The sequence below is a fragment of the Tamandua tetradactyla genome, chromosome 4, assembly GCF_023851605.1.
Source record: "Tamandua tetradactyla isolate mTamTet1 chromosome 4, mTamTet1.pri, whole genome shotgun sequence".
Lineage (NCBI taxonomy): Eukaryota > Metazoa > Chordata > Mammalia > Pilosa > Myrmecophagidae > Tamandua > Tamandua tetradactyla.
This window is the reverse complement of record NC_135330.1, coordinates 115,943,781-115,971,663: the sequence shown is the minus strand read 5'-3', so window position 1 is coordinate 115,971,663 and position 27,883 is coordinate 115,943,781. Positions and strand designations below refer to the sequence as shown.

The 27,883-nt window shown below is 34.8% G+C and overlaps 1 protein-coding gene across 5 annotated transcripts in view; it reads left to right on the top strand.

Annotated features, from left to right (window-relative positions):
• The window catches only part of DNAJC15 (DnaJ heat shock protein family (Hsp40) member C15), a 73,865-nt gene that overhangs the window by 26,902 nt on the left and 19,080 nt on the right, over positions 1–27,883 (top strand). For 3 of the 5 annotated variants that reach the window (XR_013173632.1, XM_077155830.1, XM_077155829.1), the window contains exons 3-5: positions 12,338–12,389; positions 15,447–15,517; positions 23,706–23,782. Coding sequence is in view for 3 of the 5 variants with exons in the window: in XM_077155830.1 (XP_077011945.1) it covers positions 12,338–12,389; positions 15,447–15,517; positions 23,706–23,782 (200 nt within the window). In the remaining 2 variants the exon portion in view is untranslated. Of the gene's footprint in view, positions 1–12,337; positions 12,390–15,446; positions 15,518–23,705; positions 23,783–27,478; positions 27,757–27,883 lie in introns of those variants that run through there. The other 2 variants (XR_013173633.1, XM_077155831.1) reach the window with 2 other exon arrangements.

Below are 27,883 nucleotides of genomic sequence, written 5' to 3'. Positions count from 1 at the left end.
GTCCCCATACTCAGTTCTTCCAGGTACATACTGAGCAACTGGGTTTCAGGATCATGTGGCAACCTCGTGTCTAGCCTCCTGTGGAACCACCACACTGCTCTCCAAGTGGCTAAACCCCTCATTTCCCTAAGGACAGTGAATATGTACATCTCTCTCTCTCTCCACATTCTCTCCGGCACTTGTTTCTCTCTGTCCATTTCTAAACAGTTTTATCACACATCATACAATCCAGCCTAATTTAATTGTACTTTTTCACATATACTATTTTCAACACTCTGCAATACTGACATTCATTTGTTTTCACTCATGCCAAAACATTTTTTAATTTGTATATTCAATCACCATCATTGTATACTCTAGGCTTTCCTACGTTATATCATGTCAGTCTTTATCCTCTAACTTTCCTTCTGGTTTCATAGTGTCCCCAGCCCTTCTCCCTCTCTCATATTCACATTCAAGTTCATTCAGTGTACTTATGTTACTGTGTTATAATTAGAGATTATTGTGCTACCCATTTCTGAATTTTTACAAATCTGTCCTGTTGTATAGTCTGTATTCTCTCAGCACTGATTGCCCAATCTCTGTCCTGTTTCTATCTGTGTTCCCAATAACCTGTGTTCTTAACTTTAGTTCACCAAGTTCACTCATTGAAGTTAGTTCATATTAGTGAGATCATATGATATTTGTCCTTTTGTTTCTGGCTAATTTCATTCACCATAATGTCTTCAAGGTTTATCCACATTGTTACATGCTTCATGACTTTATTCTTACAGCTCTATACTATTCCATTGTATGTATATACCACAGCTTCTTTGGCCACTCATCTGTTGATGGACACTTGGGCTGTTTCCATCTCTTGGCAATTGTAAATAGTGCTGCTATAAACATCGGTGTGAAAATGTCTGTGTCCTTGTCCTCAGTTCCTGTGAATAGATACCTAGCAATGGTATTGCTGGATCATATGGCAATTCTTTACTTAGCTTCCTGAGGAACACCCAAACTGCCTTCCATAGTGATTGTACAATTTTACATTCCCACCACCAGTGGTTAAGTGTGCCTCTTTCTCCACATCTTCACCAGCATGTGTCATTTTCTGTTTTTTCTTTTTCTTTTTCTTGGATAATGGCCATTCTAGTGGGTATCAGCTGATATCTCTTTGTGGTTTTGGTTTGCATTTCCCTAATAGCCAGTGAAGTTGAGAATCTTTTCTTGTGCCTTTTTTTTTTTTTTTTTTTTTTTTTTGCATGGACAGGCACCAGGAATCAAACCTGGGTCTCCAGCATGGCAGGCAAGAACTCTGTCTGCTGAGCCACTGTGGCCCACACAGAAAGGTATGTTTTTCATTTTTTTCCCCTATTTTTGGCTTGTGCAGGCTCAAGGAATTGAATGCAGGTCTCCTTCATGGTGGTGATAAGGTTTTCATGTGCCTTTTAGCCACTTGTATTTCCTCTTCTGAGAAGTGGTCTTTTTTATGTCTTTTGCCCATTTTTTAATTGGGTTATTTGTCTTTTTGTTGTTGAGTTGAAGAATCTCTTTATATATTCTGGATGCTAAACCCATATCTGATATGTGGTTTCCAAATATTGTTTCCCATTGCATAGACTGCCTTTTTACTTTCTTGACATAGTTTTTTGATGTACAAAAATATTTAATTTTAAGGAGTTCCCATCTATCTATTTCTTTCTTCAATGCTCATGCTTTGGGTATAAGATCTAGGAAACCACCTCCTGTTACAAGTTTTATAAGATATTTCCCTGTGTTTTTTTCTAAAAGTTTTATGGTCTTAGCTCTATTGTTTAGGTCTTTGATCCATTTTGAGTTAATTTTTTATAAGGTGTGAGATATGGATCCTTTTACATTCTTTTGCATATGGACATCCAGTTCTTCTAGCACCATTTATTGAAAAGGATGCTCTGTCGCAGGTGAGATGGCTTGATTGCCTCATCAAAGATCAATTGTCCATAGATGAGAGAGTCCATATCTAAACACTCTATTCGATTCCATTGGTTAGTATATCTATCTTTATGCCAGCACTGTGCTTTTTTGACCATTGTAGCTTTGTAATATGCTTTCAAGTCAGGTAGTGTGAGACCTCTTCCAATCCATGAGCACTGTATGCCCTTCCATTTTATTTAGGTCTCTCATGATTTCTTTCAGCTATTTCTTTTAGTTTTCTGTGTATAGCTTTTGTATCCTTAGTTAAATTTATTCTTAAATATTTGATTCTTTTGGTTGCTATTGTAAATGGAATTTTCTTTCTTGATTTCCTCCTCAGATTGGTCATTATTAGTGTATAGAAACACTGCTGATTTTTGGGTGTTGATCTTATATCCTGCCACTTTGCTGTACTCATTTATTACCTCTAGTAGTTTTTCTATGGAGTTTTTGGGATTTTCAATGTATAGTCTCATATAATCTGCAAACAATGAGAGTTTTAATTCTTCCTTTCCAATTTGGATGCCTTTTGTTTCTTTTTCTTTTCTGATTGTGCTGGCTAAAACTTCCAGCACAATGTTGAATAACAGTTGTGATGGTGGATGTCCTTGTCTTGTTCCTAATCATAGGGGGAAAGCTTTCAGTCTTTTCCCATTGAGAATGATGTTAGCTATCGATTTTTAATATATTACCTTTATCATTTTTAGGAAGTTCCCTCTATTCCTATCCTTTGAAGTGTTTTCATCAAGAAAGGATAATGAATTTTGTTAGATGCCTTTTCTACATCAATTGAGATGATCATATGGTTTTCCTGCTTTGATTTAATGATATGGTGTATTACGTTAATTGATTTTCTTTTGTTGAACCATCCTTGCATACCTGGAATAAATCCGGCTTGGTCATGCTGTATAAGTATTTTAATGTGATCTGGGATTTGATTTGCAAGTATTTTGTTGATGATTTTTGTATTTATGTTCATTAGAGTGATTGTTCTGTAATTTTCCTCTTTTTTGTAGTATCTTTGTCTGGCTTTGGTATAGGGTGCTGTTGGCTTCATAGAATGAGTTAGGTAGCTTTCCCTCTGCTTCAATTTTTATGAAGAGTTTGAGCAGAATTGGTGCTAATTCTTTCTTGAATGCTTGGTAAAATTTACATATGAAGACACCTGGTCATGGACTTTTCTTTTTTGGGAGCTCCTTGATGACTTATTCAATCTCTTTACTTGTGATTCATTTGTTGAGGTCATCTTTTTCTTCTTGAGTCAGTGTTGATTGCTCGTGTCTTTCTAGAAAGTTGTCCATTTCATCTACATTGTCTAGTTTATTAGCATACAGTTGCTCATAGTATCCTCTCATTACCTCCTTTTTTTTCTGCAGGTCAGTGGTTATGTCTGCTCTTCCATTTCTGATTTGATTTATTTGCATCTTCTCTCCTTTATTTTTTGTCAACCTAGCTAAGAGCCCATCGAATTTTTGATATACTCAAAGAACCAATTTTGGTTTTGTTGGTTTTCTGTATTGTTTTCATGTTCTCAATTTCATTTATTTCTGCTTTAATCTTTGTTATTTCTTTCTTTTTGTTTCTTTTGGGGTTAGTTTGCTGTTCTTTCTCTAGTACTTCCAAGTGAACAGCTAATTCCTCAATTTTTGCTCTTTCTTCTTTTTTAACATAGACATTAAGGCAATAAATTTTCCTCTTAGTACTGCCTTTGATGCATCCCATAAATTTTGATATGTTGTGTTTTCATTTTCATTTGCCTTGAGATATTTACTGATTTCTCTTGTAATTTCTTCCTCGGCCCACTGGTTAAGAGTGTTGTTTAGCTTCCATATATTTGTGAATTTGTCTGGCCTTCTGCCTGTTATTGATTTCTAACTTCATTCCATAATGATCTGAGAAAGTGTTTTGTGTGATTTCAATATTTTCAAATTTATTGACACTTGGTTTATGACCCAGCATATGTTCTATCCTTGAGAATAATCCATAAGCACTTGAGAAAAATGTGTATCCTGCTGTTGTGGGGTATAATGTTCTATAAATTAGTCTGTTAAGTCTCATTCATTTATTATATTATTTAAGTTCTCTGTTTCTTTATTAATAATCCTCTAGATGTTCTGATGTCTAGATGTCTGTCCACTGATGAAAGCAGGGAATTGAAGTCTCCAATTAGTATGGTAGAGGTGTCTATTTCTCACTTCAGTATTGTCAGTGTTTGCCTCATGTACTTTGGAGCACTCAGTGCATAAATATTTAGGATTGTTATGTCTTCCTGTTGAATTGTTCCTTTTTTTAATAGATGGTGTCCTTCTTTGTCTCTCTTAATTTTTTTACATTTGAAGTCTAATTTGTTGGATATTAGTATAGCTACTCCTGCACTTTACTGACTGTTGTTTGTATGAAATATCTTTTCCCAACATTTTACTTTCAACCAAGTTTTGTCCTTGGGTCTAAAATGAGTCTCCCATAGACAGCATATAGACAGGTCCTGTTTTTTAATCCATTCTGCCAGTGTATGGCTTTTGATTGGGGAGTTTAATCTATTAACATTTAATGTTATCACTGTATAGGCAATACTTTCATATATCATTTTGTCTTTTGGATTTTGTATGTCATATCTATTTTTTTCTCTTTTTACCTTTACTGATATTCTTCATTTCTCAAGTCTTCTCCAGACCTCTCTCCTGCCTTTTCCTATCTGCCTGAGGTCCTGCAGAGACAGTCTCTTGGTCACAAATTCTCTCAGTGATAGATTGTCTGAAAATATTTTAATCGCCCCCTCATTTAAAATTTTTTTTATTATGTATATTTATTTTTGCATGGGCAGGCACCAGGAATTGAACGCAGGTTCCTCCTCACTTTTGAAGTACAATTTTGCTATTTATAGCATTCTTTTTTTTTTTTTTTGGCTTTTAGAAAGGGAATTTATTAATTTGCAAGTTTACAGTTCTGAGGCCATGAAAATGTCCAAATTAAGGCATCCCGAGTAAGGTACCTTCTTCAGCCCTTTCCTCCAAAGAAAGAGCCAAAGAAGTTTGGGGTTTTTCTCAGCTAGGTGGGCACATGGTGATGTCTACTACCTTTCCCTCCTCATTTCATGAGGCTTCCCTGGGGACATTTTCCTTCTGCATCTCCAAAGGTTTCTGGCTATGTGGGCTCTGTTAGCTGTGAGCTTTTTCCAATATGGTTCCTTCTTAAAGAGCTCCAGTAAGCAACCACATCTTAAATGGGTGGTGACACATCTCCATGAAAATAATAAAAAAGATCCCACCCAGCAAATTTTTTTTTGCTGTTGCACTTTTTATTACATTAATAATAGGGGAGTAATTAGATAATTATGGTACATCCATACAATGGAATATTCTATAGCCATTAAAATCGGGTTAGTAATGCATAATCTAAATCAACCTGTCTGTATAGCACATTTGAACAATTGAAACATGGGAAGCATAGAATACAAAAGAGGTCCTTTAATTCTGTATAGATTATTGTAGTGCCTGGATATATTCCAGAGTATATTCGCAGATAATCCAAGTCCCCTGAGGGATGGGAAAAAGAATATGGAACTATTGAACCTTACTATCAGGGAATCCCCTGATACTGTGTCAAACTTTAGGGACACCCAAATCAATAGGCCATGCCCTTGTTCATGAGGCTTACTTTTGTGAAGTTTATGTAGGTAGCAGAGAAGCTTAGACTACCTATATATAGGCATGCCTAAGAGTTACTTCTGGAGGGCCTCTGTGGTTGCTCAAATGTGGCCTCAGTCTCTCTAAGCCCAACTCTGCAAGTGAAATCATTGCCTTCCCCCCTATGTGGGACATGACATCCAGGGGTGAAAGTTTCCCTGGCAATGTGGAAGATGACTCCCAGGGATCAATCCAGACCTGACACCATGGGATCAACAATTCCATCCTGACCAAAAGGGGAAAAGAAGTGTAATTAATAAAGCATCAATGGCAGAGAGAGTTCAAATAGAATCGAGAGGCTACTCTGGAGGTTGCTCTTACACAAGCTTCAGGTAGACCTTGCTACCTATCATAACTTGCCAACCCCCAACCAGAACCATTCCAGCCAATCGTAAAGAACATCTAGGGCAATATCTAAGATTCCACAAGGGCTCCATGTACTTGAATAACTTTCCAGAAACCTATAACCTCCAGATGGGTCACTGGTTCAGATAAGTCCTGAAACTTAGCCCAGCCTCTCCAGAACATCAGATAGTTCCATCTGCCCACTCCATATTAATGACAGATCCTTCCAATATGAAAAATTTAGAATGGCCCTAAAGAGACAGATGGAAAGATCAAAGGTGATAGTGGAGTTATACACAGAATATAAGATTTAACAAATAAATATGAATGCTGACTCATTAAATTGGTATCTCTTCCAGTCTCTAGTATTTCGGAGCAGCTAGAAGTAAAAACCTAAAATTGTGAAATTGTAACCCATGTCAAATTCTGAAATATGTTCTACAACTAATTGTGGTGCTGTGCTTTGAAAGGTACAGCTTTTTTGCATATATGTTTTTTTCTCAAAAAAAAAAGAAGGAAAAAAAGTCAATTGCAATGATAAAAAAATATTTATGCCTTCTAGCCATCTATATTCTGGAGCAACTAGAAAGAAGAATATGAGAGGATTGTATGGTAGCCCATGACAAACTCTGGGATCTATCCTGTAACTACTTGTTGAGGAGTGCTTTGAAAACTATTGTTTTTTTTTATTTCTTTGCTTTGTATATATGTTATACTATACAATAAAAAAAAAGGTAAAAATAAAAGAAAGAAAAAATCAGGCTAAAGACAGAGAAGCACATATCAAATAAAAAAGCAGGCTGTACAATTTTACATAGAAAATATGAACTGAATTTTAAAACCCTCACTGACAAAACAGGAAAGAACATTTGTGCATACATATATATGTATTTGCATATATGTATATATATTGAAAAATAATGAACTGATATATATATACCAGTATTAAGATAGTTATCTTTTAAAATGTTTTTCTGTATTTTCTGCAGTGCTTAGGCATTAATTTTATAATTTTGAAAATGTTAATTTTTTTAAAAGAACTCTTATGAATTGTAAATTTTGGAAATTCATGGTATAAGACTCTGAACCTTCCACCAATATATGCAAATTATGCACTGAAATCAAGTGGTGGTATTGTGGGCTGGGCCCAGGCAGTACAGTCCAAGAATTACCAGGTTTGAAGCTATAACCTTTCCCATTCATGGATATGGAATTCTTGTTTGTTAGTTTTTCTCTTCTAGAGTCTTAACTATATCATAACACTACCTTCTTGCCTCCATGGTTTCTGCTGAGAAATCCACACATAGTGTTACTGGGCTTCCCTTGTATGTGATAAATTGCTTTTCTCTTGCTGCTTTCAAAATTCTTTCTCTTTGATATCTGACAATCTGATTAGTAAATATCTTGGAATATGTCTATTTGGATCAGTTTTGTTTGGGGTATGCTGTACTTCTTGGATCTGTAATTGTATGTCTCATAAGAACAGGAAGTTTTCAGTGATTATTTCCTCCATTAGTTTTTCTCCTCCTTTTACCATCTCTTCTTCTTCTGGGATACCCACAATACTCACGCGCCTCATGTTGTCATTCAGTTCCCTGAGACCCTGCTCATATTTTTCCAGTCTTTTCCCTATATTTTCTTTTGTGTGTCATTTAGATGTCCTGTTCTCAAGTTCAGTAATCCTTTCTTCCTCTTCAAATCTATTGTTGTCAGTTTCCGTTGTTTCTTTTTTAATCTCTTCTATTGTGCCTTTCATTCCTATTAGTTCTGTGATTTGTTTTTTCAAACTTTGAGTTCTTTTTGTTTGTCCATGTGTTCTTTATCCTCTCTCAACTTGTTGATTTGATTACTGACAAGGTTTCCATATCTGTTTAAACATCCTGAATTAGTTGTTTCAACTCCTATATCACATTTGAATTGTTGCTTTATTCCTTTGGACCATATCTTTGATTTTCCTAGTATGACTCATTATTTTTTGCTGATGTTTAGGCATTTGATTTCCTTAATTAGTTTACTCTAGAGGTTGCTCTCACTCGTTTACCTAGGATTTTCTTGCTGGATGCCTTTTTCTCTATCTGTTCTTTGGCATTCGGTTCAACTTATTCTAGATTTCTAACATAGGTTCTGTTTAACTGATCAGAATTTTTCTTGTTTTTTCTGTTTCTTGCCCTGCCTATATGGAGCCTTTTTTCTTTTTTCTTTTTTTTTTTTTTTTTTTGATAATGATGATGAGGATCTCCTCAGATGTTATAGACCCCAGTCAGATTTTCCCAGACCAGACAGGCCCATGTATCAGGAGGAACAAATAGCCAGCATCAGTTTTCCATGAGGGTGAGAACCAGCAGATTGTCATACTTTCCTGTGATGCCTCTAGACTCTCTCCTTTTCGTATTCTGCCAACGTGTGTCACTTGTCTGCCTAAAGCTTCCCACCAGCTTAATGTCATGCCTTTAACTTCAGCAGACTCTCCCTGCCAGGGGTGTGGTTGAGACAGAGGTGAGATAGTAGGATGGTTTTGATTATTTCTGTCTTCCAGTCCCTGGGGCCTGAATTTCTTAAAGGAGGGATTCCACTTGAGCTGGGCCCAGTTCCCATTTTCTTGGGGAAGATATATCCTTTAGGGAATTAACCCCTTTCACCTGACTAGTTACTTTTTCTCTCAGAGAAACTTTAGTTCTGCCCTTGTCTGGGGCAGTGCTGGAGCCTGAGAGTGATTGCAGTTCTATCTAATTAGCTGTGTAAGACGTAAAAAAAAAAAAGGAGAAGCAAAAAAGCCTTTTCAGAGCTGGAGCCCTCCTCCTTGGGTTTGTCAGTGAAGAGCTTGAGTTGGTATGTGACTGACTCTATGTATCTCCAGGCTCAATGTGCCCCATTTTGGGGGTCCTGCCCTTTTCCAGTATTTTGTGCTGTGCAACTCAAAAGCCTCATTTTTTTGTTTTTTTGTTTTGTTCCTTTTCTGTCAGCCTTCAACCTTTCTGCTGGGGCAAAAACCCCTAGTACCTTTAGTGCTTCTTCCAGGTTTATCTGTGCTGGGGTCCTCTTTTCAGTAGTCAGAGTTAAATAATTAATTCCACATTTGGAGTTTGGTTTAACTAAGCCCATGCTTCTAGTAAAGTGTGTTTCTTTTTCCCTTGGGGAACTGGCCGGCCATGCCCATGGGGGAGTGGCACCAGCCTTCCTAGCTTAGAGACTTACAGTTCTGTGTGGGATCTCAGCTGTTCCACCTGGTCCAGACTGGTGTACGCTGTATGACTGGCAGTTGTTTGGTACCATTCCTGGCTGTTTACTAACTGCTTTGGAGGATGAACTAAATTCCATACCCCACTATGCCACCATCTTGTCCTGCCTCCTCATTGAGAATTTGCCACATTATGCATATACTTGGAAATTTAAACATTCAAAGCAATCATGCCCTATGTGTGGTTAGAAGGAATGCCAGTGGAAATTATGTATGCTTTGGCATTTCTGACTAGTATAATCTTGTCACTTATTTTTAAATTTTCATTAAATACCATTGGCTAAAATAAAAATCACATAAATTTGTTCTTTGCATAATGTCATCTTTGTTTTCCTTAGTGGCTATGATGAAATTGTTAAAAACTGAAGTTCCACATTTGGTGTGAATAGAATGTTTTAGGTTTTCTGTTTTCCATATATATATGGAAACACCAAAACACCAATGTGGACCAGTTGTTAAAAAATTGTTTGGTAACATTTGTAACTGATTTGTAGCTGATAGAATGTTCAGGTATATATGTGCCCATATTTATAGAGAAATCAACTTGCTTTACAAATAGAACTATGTGATAACCTAATTTTACATAGTAAGTATAAATATGTGTGTGAATTTATTTAAATTTTCTGTAGACGCTTTGTAGAAATGTTAGCTAGTTTTCTAATCCATATACATCTAAATCTTCAAAGAAAATGTTTCCAAACTAAAACATACCCATGGATATTTACAACAATAGCAACAAGCTTTCAAAAAAAAAAACCTCCTATGGCACCACATTTACCATCCACTGTCTCCTTAGACATGTCTGATACCTATGGCTGTTATAGATTAGACCAGACAGTATAGATATATACACACTTTTAAAAATCTCATTGCTCTTTCTTTTATTTTCAGCACATATTCTAATTTTCCTGAGTCAAATAAAATAGCACCATTGCTCTAGTTTCTGTAAAATTCACAGATGTACTATGGATATCTGTTCAGCTGAGCAGTTTTAGACATTTAACCTGGTTATTGCATAGTTAGTAGGAAATTACTGTTCTCCTAGTATTAACACTACGCCTGATTCACCGTTTTATTTTTAAATTGTCTTTTCAATGTCATTTTTGTTGTTCTGTTACTGGCAATTTAATTTTAAAGCATCATTGTTTAAAAACATTCAAAATAAAAATTGAAGTACATTTTCATGCTTGCCATTAGATCAAATATGGTGTCGTATCATAAAAGAGGCAAAATAGGTCCTCTTAGCCTAAGGAGATGATACTGATGTTTAAGTAAATGTGAAAAAGCATAGAGATAAAGCATATGTGAGAATGTTTTCAACAATAGTAAAATAGAAAAGGTGTTGATAGAATTCTGATATTTACAAAGCTGTGCCAAATGAACCAAGGGCTATTCAGAGGTATCAGCATGTTTTAGGTATTATTCACTTAAAAAAATAAAGTTATGGTCAAGAGTTCTGTGTGAACTACTTGCTCAAACTTCAGATTGATAATCCTCTTGTACTTACTATTTTCTACATTTGGAATTAGTTTCATTTGTCTGGGTCATTTCACATTTGTAGGGGTTAGGGAAGGGTGTTACTGTTATTTTAGACACATTTGTGTCTGAAAAGAAATACTGCTGGCTTTTTAGTGAATGAAAAGATAATGTTAGGTACAAGATAAATATTTTTTTTCTTGGAACCAAATCGTATTCTTGCTCTGAACCAATTAAGATTAAAATTTTAACTTAATTGTTTATAGATCTAACAGTCTTTGTATTTCCATAGAATACTTTATATTAGCGAGACATTTTTTTATTTTGGTATACAAAATCTCATGGTGTAGGATACATGATATTTTTTTCAAATTTCAAGTTGACTTCAGTTTCCAAATATGTTTATTATCAGTTCTTTGTGCTCAATGTATACCCTTTAAATATCAAATTAATTAATATACAATTGAAGAAGAAAATCAGATACACCACCCTCTTCCAGTAAATAATTTTAATTCCAATACAATTTTTTTTTATTAGCTGTTCTATACTTTGTTCTTTTATTGTGGATAACTAAAAGTTAATTGCACAAGTTTTAGTTATTTATTGAGCATCTTTATGTGCTTTAGTGATCAGCATAATTTGGTGGTTTTTTTTTATTTTTTAAGGATGAAAAGACTTTTATATTTTTCTTTAGAGAGGTTTTTTAGACTCTTTATAAAGAATCTCCTTTTAGCTCATTCTTCTTCCTTCTTTATCTAAGATGGCTGCCCAGGTATCACCACTATACTCCAGCCAGTAAGAGGGAGTAATAGAAGAGGAGACGGGCATGCTCCCTACCCAGCAGGACTCCCTAGCAGTCACACATACCCCTTTGCTTATATCCTATGAGGCAGCACTTAGTTAATATAATGATACTTAAGTCTAAGCGGAGCTTGGAAATACATGTCTGCCTAAAAATAAGGCTTCCTGATCCTATAGAAGAAAAGGAGAATGGATATTGGCACACAAAGTTTGACCTCTGTGGCATATACCTTTTTCTGTTGTGACTTAAATATTTTCCTGAGATTGTATGAGAAGGAAAACAGAATAATACAGAATATATAACCAGTTTCATGTAAATTTTTATCAAAAAGAGCTCATAACCTTTGAATTCTGAAATTCTAAATTCTTAATTCTTAAAAAAATTGTACATTGATCTAGTAGGGTAGAAATAAACTAGTTTTTAATTTACTTACTATTTTTACTAATTTTTGGAAGTTTGACTTTATTAAATATGGATCTAAGTTTTATTAAATTTTTAAACAGCAATTTAAGTATTTCAAATATAGAAGAGGAAATATATGCCTTTTATCTTTATAGAAGATAAAAATATTAAACCCACTAATTAAGAATAGTCTATAGGAAACATTTTAGCAGTAGATAATATAAAAGCTTTGATGAGAATGAATTCTAATATTTTAGTTCATTGAAAATTACCTGATAAACTGAGCAGCAAATATAATCCCGTAGACACTACAGATATTTTTTTAAAGTTCTATTCACAGCAGACCTTGAAGAAAACTTAATATTTAACATAATTGTTCACATTATTAAAAATGATTTATGTTTAAAATACAGTGTGAAATACTATAAGTGATAATCATTTTTTCTTTCCTAGGCAAGAAACTTCATAGCTGTAGGACCAGGTGTCACAGCTTTTGCATTTGCAGGTAAGGTAAAGAATACATAACAGTAGGTGTTGCAGGTGAAATATTTTCAGATAGCTCTCATAGTGATTGATGAGCAGACTCTTAGTATTCTGAGGTTTTTGGTTTTAAGACATTTTAAATTCCTATTTTCTCCATCATTTACTGTCACTGAAAATTTGCCAGTGTAGCAAAATCTAGATAAACCTTGTAGTGAAGAAAATTAATGGTGCAAAAGCTAGAAATACTACCCACAATAATAATTGATCTTCTTGGCATTTTTTTTTCAGTTTGAATTGTAGTGTACTATTAAAAAAATCTTTAACATGAAGCAATACAAGTGGTAGGGGACTCTGTTATCTGCCATATTTATCTTTTCTCGCAGGTAGGGTTATACATTTCTTGAACTGTCAGTTCTTTCTGATGAACACAACTGTGCTCTGTAGTGTATTTATTCAAATTTTAACATATTGGTGTGATTTCTTTGATAAACCCAAGAGTATTTCTTTTATTGCCAACATTACTTTTAAAAAATAAATAGTTTCAAAGGTGTAAAACAAAGGTGCTCTGTTTCAGTCATTTACTTGTAGTATTAAATTGTATTGCTGTTCCCTAATAAAATGTTAATCTGAGAGCATTTCCTCTGTTAAAGATTTTGTTGTTGTTATAGTGTTTGTGCTTCAAAGTTCATGGATATGACCTTGTCAGTTGGATCTTCTTTTTAGAGGGAGCTTCACTCCATTGTTGTTGTATGGAGTTTGGAAAGATCCAGTAGAAAATGGGAAACAAAAGTTGTCCTTTGGTTATTGTTATGTTGTTTAGTTTCATGTAATTCTCATTTAAAGCCTTTTACAATAAAAATTTTGAAATCAGGAAGATCCTTATGATCTCTGTGCCATAAGGGTTTTGTTTCTTCTTATATAGCTATGGTTAACTGATTTCTCAAGTTTCAAAAGAAGAATATCATGTCTAGGGAGGGATTCTGACAGTTTGCCCATAAATATAAGACTAATTTAGTCTTATTATAGTAGAGTAGGCATAGTTATTATAAATCCAGATGTAAAATTGTCTTTTGAAATTAGAGAAAGATGTACTTTTTTCCAAGATCTTCTTTCTAAAAGGAAAAGAATTAGTGTGTGTATTCTGTACAGATTACACTATTGCCAAATTCATAATAACAGCTAAAATACTAAATAACAGGCAGAAGTCTTCCAGAGTCAAGTACAAAGTAGAATTTAGAAGAAAGTACACAGGCTTAATGGACCTAGAGCTTCTGGCTTATCATTAAGCAAGTCTTGAGATGTCACTTCTTCAAATCTTTAACTGCTTTTTTCCCCATGGACCGGGAGGTCAGTCAGCTGTGCCCAAATGCGGTTTTGAAGAATTTTGAGGTAATTTAAAAGCTTCCTTTTTATACTATTGTGGAATCAAATGAAAAATGACATCTATAGGGTAAGAGATTTGGATGAGTTATAGTTTCAGTGTCATTTAATTTAACTTCATTTTATGTTCTCCTTGATCTCAGGAGCTTTTCATCTCTTTCTTAGGTTGGCTGTCTTCACATTTTCCATTTCTAGAATACTGTTTTTCACTCTTAACATACATTGTTTGTAGAGGAACAACGGTATGTTCAGGCAGATAAGTTCTTCTAAAAGATTTATGTAATTAAACTTTCACCGTGGAAACTTTAACTGATTTGCAAATAAGCTTATGGTTAGAAATTGAATTAAAGTCCATAGTGTCATATACTGGTTTTCTAGTGAGAATTTTGGAAAAAGAAACACACTAATAGCCTGTGGTAGACAAACATTGCGATTAAGGTGTAAAAGCTAACTTATTCATCTAATGTAATTTATTTTTATTCTGTGTCTGCCAAACAATTTAGGACCTATTTGCTCTTGATTCTAAAGTTGTCAAGACTCAAAGAAATTTTGATTATTAAGATGTCTAAGAAAGAAAACATTAAAATAAAATAAGTTTTTAGGGAGAGTGTCATTCTCAGTGAGAAAAACTGATAACATCTTTGGTAAATATTTCCTACGTAGTCGAATTTTTACTTTAAAAGTAACTCCATTAAAGTAACTTCTATTCAATATGGTATAAACTATAGACAGCATTCGTTTTCTATATATGTCAAAGTGATTATCATTTTAAAAAACAGTAAAACAATGCAATTAATTCTTTTAAATTTGTAAGTATGTTTATAATAAAAAAGCCTTTATTTATTTACAGTTTGTTGTTGAAAGACTACTAGGATGTTATTTTTGTGACCTGTAATATTGTGTAAGTATAAGATGTTTTTACCACATAAACATCGAAAGTGTCTATGTGTATAATCACGAATGAGAACTTGATTAATTTAATAGCTATGATATTAAAATGAAATCCTATCTTAGATCAATAAATTAGAAATTTAAAATATATAACTGTCCAATACTTTTTAAAATAATTATTGTGATAACCTGAACAAATTACCAACAGATACTGTGATACATACCTTGAAGGTATTGATTTGACTTCGTAGGTAATAATATTTGCTTTTGTTTCTTTCTTTTTTCTTTTTCTTTTTATTTAAGAAAACAAACAATATACTTAGAACCACTAACAATGAATATCTTAGTTAGCTTAACCATAAGCACATTTAAATAAAGTACCCATATAATCATTGTAAAGCCTGTGTTTGCACAGTAAGTTTCAAAAACCAATTTAAAATTAAGGCAAGAAAGGAAAAAAATCTACATATTCAGGTAGCAAAGTTCTTAAATTCTAAGTATTGACCACTAACTTAGATACCATTTGATCAGCTATCAAAACTCAAAATATCAAGTAGAAAGTTCTTACAAATATCTGCATTGGTATGGTAATGACCCGTGTTACTATTTTCCTGATTTCAGGAAACTATGAAGATACATATATTTTTACAATTGACATATGGAAATCTTAAGTACCTAAAATGGATATCTAAGTTAGCTTATCCATAGACATATTTTTAAAAAATCTAAGTAATCATTGTAAAGCCTGTTTGTACAATATGTTTCATAAACCAATTTAAAATTAATGCTTTTATTTCTTTTTATTGAGGTCGCTATGCATGTCAGATCTGGAAAACTCTTGGACCAGTAATCACAGAAACTACAAAGATTTCAACCCCTGTAAGTTAAGAGTGGCTTTAGTTAAGAAATTCAATTTCTGTTTATATCCCATATTGGACAGTATCTCAAGAAAATGCCCTGGATTTCCAACCCTTTTTAGTTTGTAGAAGTTTACTTACTCCTTTGTATCATTGTGGAGTCTGTTTCCCTTATTGATTTAGCTTCTTTTCAGATCTTAGGGTGTTCTCACCTTCCATGCGGGAGACTCGGATTTGATTGCCGGTCCATGCACTTTCCAAAAAAGAAACAAACAAAACAAAAAAAAGTTCAGCAAATGATGCTGCAATAATGGGATACTCACTTGGAAAAATAATGAAATGTGACCCTGCTATACAGGATACCAAAAAAAAAAAAAAGATTTTAGTGTGGTATTTTTATATATAACCTTATTCCTTGTTTTGATAGCTGATTATTATTCTCCTTTTAGTAGTATTACATTAAGAAAATTGATGGGCTAGTAGCAAGACTGACAAAGAACAAAAGAGAGAGGATGCAAATAAACAAAATCAGAAATGAGAAGGGGTACATTACCACAGACCCTGAAGAAATAAAAGAAATCATAAGAGGATACTATGAACAACTATTCACCAACAAACTAGACAAGTTAGATGAAATGGACAAATTCCTGGAGATGCACAAACAAGCTACACTGACTCAGGAAGAAATAGAAGATCTCAACAAACCAATCACAAGTAAAAAGATTCAATCAGTCATCAAAAATCTTCCTACAGAGAAAATCCCAGGGCCATATGGCTTCATTGTGGAATTCATTACAGTTTCAAATATACAGTATTGAATAGGGATTATTCTACCTTTAAAAAAATGGGATTTATATCAAAACATGGCTTTTCTTAGGGGGAATACTTCCTTTCAAACCAGCGCACACCTCAATATGATAAAGAGAATATATGAAAAACCAATAGCCAGCATTGTACTCAATGGAGGGAGACTGAAAAGCCTTCCCCCTGAGATCAAGTAAGAGACAAGGATGCCCACTGTCACCATTATTATACAACATTGTGCTAGAAGTTCTAGCTAGAGCATTCAGGCATGACAAAGAAATAAAAGGCATCCAAATTGGAAAGGTAGAAGTAAAACTCTCATTATTTGCAGATGATATGATACTATACTTGGAAGATCCTGAGAAATCTACAGCAAAGTGGCTTGAGCTAATAAACAAATTCTGCAAGGTGGCGGGATATAACATTAATGTGCAAAAATCAGTAACATTTCTATACACAAACAATGAGCTAGCTGAGGAATCAGTTTAGGAAAGAATTCCATTCCACATAGTAACTAAAGGAATCAAATACTTAGGAATGCACTTAACTAGGGATTTAAAGGACTTGTACACAGAAAACTACATAACATTGCTAAAAGACATCAAAGGAGATCCAAATAGGTGGAAAGACATTCCCTGCTCATGGGTAGGAAAGCTAAATATAGTTAAGATGTCAGTTCTCCCCAAATTGATCTACAGATTCAACACATTATCAATCAAAATTCCAACAACCTACTTTGAAGATTTTAAAAAGGAACTACCAAATTCATCTGGAAGGGAAAGAGACCACAAATAGCTTAAAGCTTCCTTAAAAAAAGAACGAAGTGGGAGGATTAACACTCCCTGACTTTAAAATCTATTATAAAGCCACAGTGGTCAAAATCTATTATAAAGCCACAGTGGTCAAAACAGCATGGTACTGGCACAAAGGCAGAAGCATTGACCAATGGAATTGAATTGAGAGTGCAGAAATCGACCACCAAATCTATGGTGAACTGATTTTTGACAAGACCCCTAAATCCTATGAAATGAGACAAAATAGTCTTTTCAACAATTTGGCATGAAAGAACTGGATATCAATAGCCAAGAGAATGAAAGAGGACCCCTATCTTACACCATACACAAATATTAACTCAAAATGGATCAAACACCTAAGTATAAAACATAGCACCATAAATCTTCTAGAAGAAAATGTAGGGAAACATCTTCAAGACCTAGTAATAGAAGGTAGCTTCCTAAACTTTACACCCAAAACACAAGCCACAAAAGAAAAATCAGATAAATGGGAACTCCTCAAAATCAAATGCTTCTACACCTCAAAAGACTTTGGCAAAACAGTGAAAAGGCAGCCAACTCAATAGGAGAAAATATTTGGAAATCACATATCAGACAAAGGTTTGATTTCCTGTATATACAAAGAAATCATACAACTCAACAACAAAAGAACAAACAATTCAATTATAAAATGGGCTAAAAATAGGCATTTTCTGCAGAGCTAATACAGATGGCTCAAAAGAACATGAAGTGATGCTCATTTTCACTGGCTATAAGGGAAATACAGATCAAGACTACAGTGAGATACCACCTCACACCTATAAGAATGGCAGCTATTAAACAAACAGGAAACTATAAATGTTGGAAAGGATGTGGAGAAACTGGACACTTATGCAGTGCTGGTAGGAATGTATAATGGTGCAGCCACTATGGAAGACTGTTTGGCAGTTCCTTAGGAAACTAATATGGAGTTGCCCTATGACCCAGCAATAGCACTACTTTGTATATACCCAGAAGGCCTGAAAGCAATGACACAGACATTTGCACACCGATGTTCACAGCAGCATTTTTCACAATTGCCAAAAGATGAAAACAAACCAAATGCCCATCTTTAATTTCCAAGAATTCTTTTGCTATGGCCATTCTCTAATTCAGCCCATCCACTAAATTTTTTAACATCCGTAAATTTTTAATTTCCAAGAATTCTTTCTTGTTTCTTTCTCATAAGAATCTATTCTTTTGTGGGTACACTGCCCTTTTCAATATCTTTAAAAGTACTAATTAGATTTTCTTAAGTTGTCTTCTGCTTCTTGATTTCTTTCTTTCTCCTATTGTTATTTGTTCATCTTGATTCTCTTTTGTTCATTCTGATTTTTGTTTTACATACCTTATGGTTAGAATATCCAAGATGTATTTCAAGTAAACAGTAGCATAAAACTAGTAGAATCCCACTGTTTCTGTTCTTGGTAATCCTATTTGAAAAGTATAGGTCTCTGCTCCATCTCTTTGGTGATAGAATTGTTCCTTATAGGCATCTCATTTTCAATATATGTAAACATTTCATTCAGCCACTGCACTGTTGTCAGAAAGTGGCTCTGTATTACTTTATGTCTATGTATCTATATATCTATATCTATCTATCTATCTATCTATCTATCTATCTATCTATCTATCTATCTATCTACCTATCTATCTATCTATCTATCTATCTATCTATCTATATATGTATCAGTGTATTATTTGCAAACTTAAAAGGGCCTTTTAGTTGCAGTTCAGTTTTTTGAGGGCATTACAGAGTTTCAATTTCATGCTTGCTCATGACACAGATACTCAATTAAAATATGATAAGTATTCTGAAGATGATTTTGTTCTCTGCAAATATAATAGTAGTTAAGTAACATGAGTAGTTTTGCTGTGTTTCTCTTTTTATACTTTCCATATACAACCCCAAATATTAAATTTATATCTTCAAAAAGATATAGTTCTTTTGGAGGACTGTGATGTACATATGCACAGATTGACTTTCTTGTAAGCAGATCAGTGATTTAGGGTATGAGCCTCTTTCATACATTAGAATGAAAGTAGCCTTTTCTGAGACTCCTTTTCCACCTGGGAAAAATTGAAAGTAAAGAAATTGTTCGAATACAATACCTGCTTTTAGGGTTAATGACCTTTATGACTATACATGAAATATAATTTACTTTGTTTATTATGCTGCAAATGCAGAAATTTGGAACTCCCTAAGGTAGTAAAGACTCAGAATTTTTTCTTTGTGAAGAAAAAACCTCAAGCATCATTTAAAAACAGCAAGACAAATGTGCTCCTGTAGAAATGACTGCAACTGCTTTTATTTTGTCGTAATTAAATCAACTAATCAATTTTCATTCAGGGAGTAAGATAGTATCTAGTAAAAATTTTGGTCTCCTGAAAGAAATCGTAAAACCAGTTTTACTTCCTCTGTGAAATCCTCTATTGCTTTCCCAAAGTAAATGTCTATGTGCATATTATTCTCCCTATGTATACCTAGAAACAGATAAAATATGTCAGTATGTACAGATTTGTGAATATGTATATCTGAACAACTTGATTCCCTTCCCCCCTTCACAACTTGTGATGGTGATGGTTGTTTTTTGTTTCTTTAACAGATTGTAAAATATTTGAAGTTTGGAATAATGTATCATATTCCTTACAATATTGGTACACATATATATTGCTATCTGTGTGATAAAGGACAGAATTTGATCTATCTCATTTGAAAAGTGCCTGGCACCTAGTAGTTGCTGAAATATCAGGGGAATGAATGAATTGCCAGGGTACCATTACTACGTGGAAATTTATAACTATCTGTTCCAGGAGTGCAGCATACATAAATGACCACATCTGGCTCCTTGGGCTCTTAAGTGCTCATGATTTCCTTGATTTCTTTTATTTGTCTTTTTTTTTTAATTGTACATGTATCACGTATTCATTTTTGAAAATTTAGAAGGTAAAAATAAACATGAAGAAAAAAAGTATTCATAATCCCACCATCTCAAAACAACATCTTGGTATCTTTACTTTCAGATTTTGTTTTCTCATATTTACACTTACTTTATTTTTCCTTACAGAGCACAGGTTCATTTTTTAGAAACATGTATGAAACATGTAATCATTTATGCATTATTTTCCCTCCTAGAACTACTGAATTTATATATCCTATTTCTCTGTTCAAAGCTACTGAAAAGAGTTGCTTTGTTGGCTGTCTGCAGTTTACTCCTCCCATTTTCTCTCCTTGTTTTTTTGTTTAATAATATGAAACAAGCCATTACTTTATTCCTTTTTTTAAAATGCAATTTTATTGTGATACCTTCACACAACATACAAACCATCCACACTAAACAATCACTGGTTCACAGTATCATCACATAGTTGTGCATACAGCCCCATGATAAAGTTTAGAACATTTTCATTTCTCCAGAAAAGTAAGAAAAAGAAAAAGAAAACCCTAATCCTCTTATACTCCTTTTCCTCCCATATTATTGACCCATAGTGTTGATGTGGTACATTTATTACTATTGGGTTTACTTTTTCCCATGTACCCTTCTATTAGCAACTCCTTACAATAGTATCATATATTTGCTCTAGTTCATGAAAGAACTTTTTTTTTTCTTTTTAGTGAAAAATAACATATATACAAAAAAACCAATAAATTTCAAAGCATATCACAACAGTTAGTTGTAGAACAGATTTCAGAGTTTGGTATGGGTTACAATTCCACAATCTTAGGTTTTTACTTCTAGCTGCTTTAAGGTACTGGAAGCTAAAAGAAATATCAACATAATGATTCAGCAATCATACTTGTTTCTTAAACTCTACTTTCTCGGTATAACTCCACTGTCACCTTTGATCTTTCTCCCACTCTCTAGGGTATTGGGCTATGCCCATTCTAGCTTTTTCACGTAGGAAGGGGGTTCATGTTCATGTGGGATAAGGGGATGGAACTGGTTGATGTTCTGGAGAGGCTAGCCCTTCTGCATTTCAGGACTTATGTGGTCCAAGCACCCATCTTTGAAGATGGTCGAATCTACAAAGATTCCATTGTAGAATCTTATATGACACCCTAGGTGATCCTTAGAATTGGCAGAAATGGTTTCGGTTGGGGTTTGTCAAGTTATGATAGGAAGCAATGTCTAACTGAAGCTCGTGTAAGTATAACCTCCAGTGTAACCTCTCGCCTCTATTTGAACTCTTTGACCCACTGATACCTTATTTCTTAAACTTCTTTTCCTCCTTTTGGTCAGGATGGCATTGTTGGCCCCATGGTGCCAGGGCCAGACTCAATCCTGGGAGTCATCTCCCATGCTGCCAAGAGGACTTTCACCTCTGGATGTCATGACCCACTGGGGCGGGGGAGGGTAATGATTTTACTTGTACAGTTGGCTTAGAGATAGTGAGGCCACATCTGAGCAATAAAAGAGGTCCTCTAGAAGTAACTCTCAGGCATACTTATAGGTAGGCTAAGCTACTCTGCTACATACGTAAGATTCATAAGAGCTGATTTGGGTTTCCCTAATGTTTGCACACTTTATTCCTTTTGACTGTGTGTTTTTGGAATAGAAATTTTTGATTTCTGAATTCTGACAGTAAGAATTAAATATTAGAATGGAACATCCTTTTCTTCCTTTTACTAGTGGAAGGGATTCTCAAGAACTTATGAAGTGTGCCCTAAAAGCACCCGACCAATGAGAACACATGCAAATATACTCTCTTCTTACCCACTCCCATTTCTGTTTTCTCTTGAATCTACGTTAGACTGACTCCCCTTCCACCCCTCACCCTGCCCCTTGTTAAAGGCATTGTTGACCTCCCTTTGCTAAATCAAGGGTCAATTCTCAGTTCATGTCTTACTTTACTTAGCAGAAGCACTTGAAACTATTTTTCACTTCTTTATTTTTTGGCTTCTGATTTTCTTCCCATCTCACTGCTGGACCTTCTCACTCTCCTTTACTGGTTTCTCACTTCTGTGCACTAAATGCTACAGTTCCATAGGGCTCAATCCTTGAACTTCTTATCTGCATTCTTTAGGCAATCTCTTTTGCTCTTTTGGTTTTAAATACTATCTCTGTATACACTGATGAGTCCCAAATATTAATAGGAGGTCAGACTTTTTTTCCACTTGGATATTTAATAGACATTTACAACTTATGTCCAAAGCCAGCCTCCTGGTATCCATTACCCACAACAAATAAAAGAACTGTTCTTTTCCTAAGTCAGTAAAGGATATATTGGCAATGTAGTCCAGAAACTTTGAAGTCATTTGCATGGCTGGGTTCCCTGAAGGGTAAACTGAGACAAAGATTAGCAAATATGGGTTTATTAGGGAGTGTTTAATAGCTACAGGTGTGGAAGGGAAAAGAAGGTAAAAGGATTGGTGGAAGGGAGAAGTTAGACTGCAATGCTGTCTTAAAGACATCAGCTACCCCCCACTGGAGCTCTGCAGCTACAATAGTGCATTGTGTTTGTCCCAAGTTGGGGCAAGAGGCAGTGAGAATAAATTACATCATTTTGGAAGTGAATACAGATTAGAAGTCCAAGGACTGAACCCCAGAAAACTACAACCTTTATATTCCCATGTCAACCATTCATTAGTTATAGCACCCCAGGAAGGGAGCTTGACCCTGACTTTCTTCAGCCCAGGCAATTCCCAAAAAGAGCTGGTAGCTGAGAGTTATCTGCCAACAGCATCCCCAGCATCTGGGGAGTAAGTCCTTCCTACCTGAAGGGAGATTTGGAAAGCACAGGCCAGTGTCCACTACATCATTCATAACTCCTCTCTTTTTCTTTCATCTCCAATATTGAATTCATCAGGAAATGTTAGCTCTGCTTTCAAAATACATCCAGAATCTGACCGGTTCTCACCGCCTCTCATCTCTTGCCCAGATTATTGTCCTGTCTTCCTAACTGGTCTCCTGCTTCCACCTGTGCATATTTCTTTCTTTTCTCCACATGGCAGTTACAGTAATCCTTTCAACACAGTCATATTATTCCAGTGCTCTCATTGTCTCCTTTCACTTAAAGTAAATCCTAAATTCTTTCCGTGGCTTACAAGGCCCTATACAATCTGCTCCCTTTACTTCTCTACTACTACTCTCCTCTCCTCCTTGCTCACACCTCTCCAGCCACATTTACCTTTCAACTCAGTTTTCTAGCCTGCTTGTTTGCTATCTTAACTTCCTCCCCACTCTATCAATCCTTTCCCTTCTTTCCCTGTCAGCCATTTTAGCAGGTAAAATGGCATCTGCCATATCAACATTAAGGGACTTGGTCAAGGTTATATAGTGAGAAACTTATTGCAGAGCTTAGAAAAAGTTCAAGCATTTTGCCCCTAGCTGAATCTCATGTTCCTACAGCTATATCTCAGTGTAGAAAAATTAATGTATTTTAAAGTGAAAAAATATTTAATGTTTTAAGTGTTCATTTTTGTCATAGTTTCTTGAAAAGGTCATTGGTTTGTGATTTTCTACCCCCCACCCCCCACCCCATTTCAAGTTGGCTTATAGTAGAATGCATTACTCTTCCTACAGCTATGTGATCGGATTGAGGAGGTCATGCCACCTCATGCATGGAACTAATTTTTCTCTCTTTCCTCTACAGAGCTTTTCATCCTACTATAAAGGAGGATTCGAACAGAAAATGAGTAGATGTGAAGCTAGTCTTATTTTAGATGTAAGGTAAGTAGGTCACATAAGTAGTATTTTTGGTCTATGGTCAAGGGTTTGCCGTCAAAAAGTAGAAAATGGTACCTTAACATTATCCTTATATTTAAAATCATTATAGGAGGGAGAGGAGAAAATATTAATTGTTTACATTTTAAAATCTCAAATTTAAGAGTGTATCCCTCTCCCCTGGAAAAAAAAATTAGGTAACTTATGAGGTGTCATTATTCTTTGATAATGTGCTATTATATTTGAATACTAAAACTACAACTCAGTCAAAATATCCCTTACTGTGACACTGAATTCCTTCTAGACACATTTTAATATTTTGATGTACATCATATAATTTATCGCAATATAGGATCATTTCACAGTTCTTTTCTAGTAGCACAGTGGGATACCTAGCATATGGTATTGCACTAATTTCATCTTAACATCCATTTATTGTCTAACTTTAAACAGCATATGAGAAAGTTAAGATTGGTACTGTGTGATTGCAGCATGATACTATATAACACTTAGCATTAAAAATATTTCTTCTACCATAGCTTTATCAGAAGCTATATTCCCTTCTTTCCCTTTTGTTCCCTTAGGGCCCACTCTCAAATGTCTGTGGAAGTTGGTTAGTGTTTTCTCCAATAAATCTTCTGGTAATTTAATCAACACAAGCAGAATAGCTCATAAAGTCCTGTATTGACTTTTTTGCCCCTCTTGCAGATCAGATTTTTTTAAAACCAGAAATATTTTATTATTTCTTATGATTTAGGAAGAAAAAAATAAAACAGGTCTATTTATTTTATTTGGCATGGGCAGTCTCTGGGAATCAAACCCTGGTCTCCAGCATGGCAGGTGAGAATTCTGCCATTGAGCCACCATTGCACTGCCCTCTATTTAGTTTTGTGTTTCATTTAAATCTAAGAACAGATGAGATCTCTCTTCTTCTCTATTTTAGAGACTGCAAGGTAGGAAATTATTTTAAGCAGGAGAACCAGATTAGGAAATTACGTATATTGCCAACTTTTCTTTGCTTAATATTATCCAAACTGGCACTGTTATTTTTCTTGAACTTTTAATGGACACCCATAACAACCCACTGGTGTTCTTTAAATATGAATATGAAGCACATTATAAAGTTCAGCTCAAATGTTTTTTAATTCATAATTTAATATCATCTAAGCCACTCGTATTGCTAGGACAGATAATTAGGAATTGATTTATTTTTTATTTCCCTTAAGATATATCATCAAAATGTGGTACCATTCAACTGAAACCTATTCAAGAGTCACAGGAAAATAAGTGAATTCGTTGGTTGAGACAGAGACTCTACAAGTGGATCTAGGCATGAATATCAGTTTTACCACCTACTCACTGTGACCTCAGTTTCATCATTTATAAAATAGGAATAATATTTGTTTTTAATTCATAGGGCTGCTGTGAAGATTAAATTATATAATGCATATGAAATTATAAAAACAAAACATGGCACATAGTAATTATTCAAGAAGTATCTGCCAGACAGAATAGAATCTTATCCTGATCCTGCTTCTGAAGCACTGTATCATTTTAGTCAAGTTATTTTGAACTTTTCTGTGCCTTCATTTTATTTTTTGGCATGGGCAAGCTCTGGGAATCGGACCCGGGTCTCCGGCAAGGTAGGCAAGAACTCTGCCACTGAGCTGCGATTGCCCACCCTGTGCCTTCATTTTAAATTGCCTTGTTGAAGTAAAATAAGAACAAAAAGTGTCTACCAAATAACAAGTATTGATCAGATGCTGGCTTTCTTCCTATCTCCATCATGAAAGAATACTAAATATTTGCCCCTGAAGCATTAAATAGAAAGGCGAAACTTATTTGCTTTCCTTTAGTCTTTTCTTTCAGTCAGGTAGTATTGATTATGACAAGGTACTTGAAGATGGGAGTACATTGATACGGTTTCATTTTTTGTCATCATCAAATCTGAAATATGTAAACTATAACAGAGAGGTAAAGGCAAAGAGGAACTGACTGTCGATACCCTTAAAGAAAGCTACTTTACACGCTAGGAGATCATTCTATGAATTCTTATATATTGCTTTTAAAGGTGATTGTTTGCCAAGATGCGTATTTGAGCTTTTCCTTTATGTTTTTCCTTGCAAGAGGATAGTTTTATGAACTGCAACTTATGTCTGTAAGAAAAAAGTCTAAAATATTTTACTGAGCTCTCCAGGAAAATCATTACTATTCTTGGTATTTCCTGAAATGATGCACAACAGTGATTTTCAAATTTTCAGAAAACTTCTTTGGAACTCTGTTTAGACTAAAGGTTATTTAAAAGACTGATTGTGAAAAAAGATAAAACTAAAACTGTTCTGTTTGCCACAGGATTGAGGGGCACTACTCAGCTGCACACACCCCACCCCCTGCCCCCACTCCCAGCCATGCATGCTCCACAGAGCACACATCGAAATCCTTGATCTGTGTGGCATGGCACTATTTTCAATTTCGTATTGACATTGTATATAGTGGAAGTGTATCACATATACAATTTAATTTTTTGTTCTGTGTGAAACTAAGATTCTCCTATCTTGTTCTTCATAACAACAAATGAATCTATGAATTTAAGGCCATAGAGCCTTAATATAACAATTAATGGGAAGAAAAAAAAGGAGTCGCTCCTGCAGGCAAACAAGAATACTTCCATTCACCCCAAAGCTCATCACCAGGAGTCTGGTAATTATCTTAAAGGCAGAATGTTTTGAATGCCCACGCTTGTGCATATGAACTTTCCTTGTATTCCTTACTTTACTCTAGTTCATTGATTGGCAGACCTCGGTGTACATAATGCTTTACAGAGTTTTATGTTCAAAACCATTGCACATTTTTTATAGACAATGAAAGTGATTTTCAAGCACAATTTTTATTGAAGTGAATTTCAGATTTTGCTTTATATGCTGAATTAGAACTTAATATCCAAAATAAGATGCAGCTTTACTGTGTATCCCCCAAAAACACATGTACCACAGGAAATTTGTATTCTACTGAGCTTAGTTTTTATTATCGAGTAGGCACATTTGATTAGCTTGATGAAACAAGACTTTTACAACCCCTTCTTTTTCACTTTACAGTGCTCTTTTATAGTTTTAGTGTTTGCTAATATAGAGTCTTTGTTTTTTCAAGGAGTTTACCTTTTTAGAGCCATTTTCTTGTAGCGCTGTATAAAATGCATTAAGTACTTCTTGCATATACAATACTAGATAGTTTTAACATACAAATAATGGCTTCTGTCCTTAAGTGGTAACTTAGAATCTATGTGAGGAGACATATCATATATATACAGAACAGCTGGAAAATGTAACTAATAAATGAAAGAAGTACTATAGAGAACCAAAAAAAGGTGAAAGATAAATGTAGCTTATGTGGTTTTCATTTCTTAATATCCAGTTAAGCAATACAGTGTTCCTAGCTCTGGTCCAATGTTTAATGATTACTTCCTCAGAATTCAGTAATCTCTGTACTTAGATGATCTTTGATTGTCCATCTGGGAGATCCCAACAAACCAATAAGTCAGTTTGAAATGGTCTCCCAAAAGACTTCTGTAAGCAGCCAAAAGGGATCCCCTCAAAGTCCTTATACAAGAAGGCATTCATTTGTTTCATGGAAGAATTTTTTACATGCTTATTCAGCCCTGACTCGTACGTTTTAACATGCTTGGTGATCTCTTATATACCCCAGGAAATGAGAAGTAGTAAATCGCTGGGGAGGAACTGCTCAAGACCAGGATAATGACAGAATCAAGGTGGACGACTGACAGACCGACAGCATGAGAGGCACTGTGCAGAACGGACAGAGGAACTTAAAATGGATAGCACTCCAGGGCCACTTAGAAGGACAAGCATCCCCTGCAGACCTTTGTAATGGATCCTTGTGATGATGCTTCTGAGTAATTCAAGAAGTGCTGAATTAGATTATTTGCACTCCCCCTTTTTAAAAAAAAATAGGAAATATTTAATACATTTTTGTAAAAATGCTTTATTTGCAGACTGACTACTATTCTTTGAACACTAACTGTATGCTGGGTCATGCTAATCCCTTTACTTTCATTATCTAATTTATCCTTAAAACGAATCCTAAGGGATA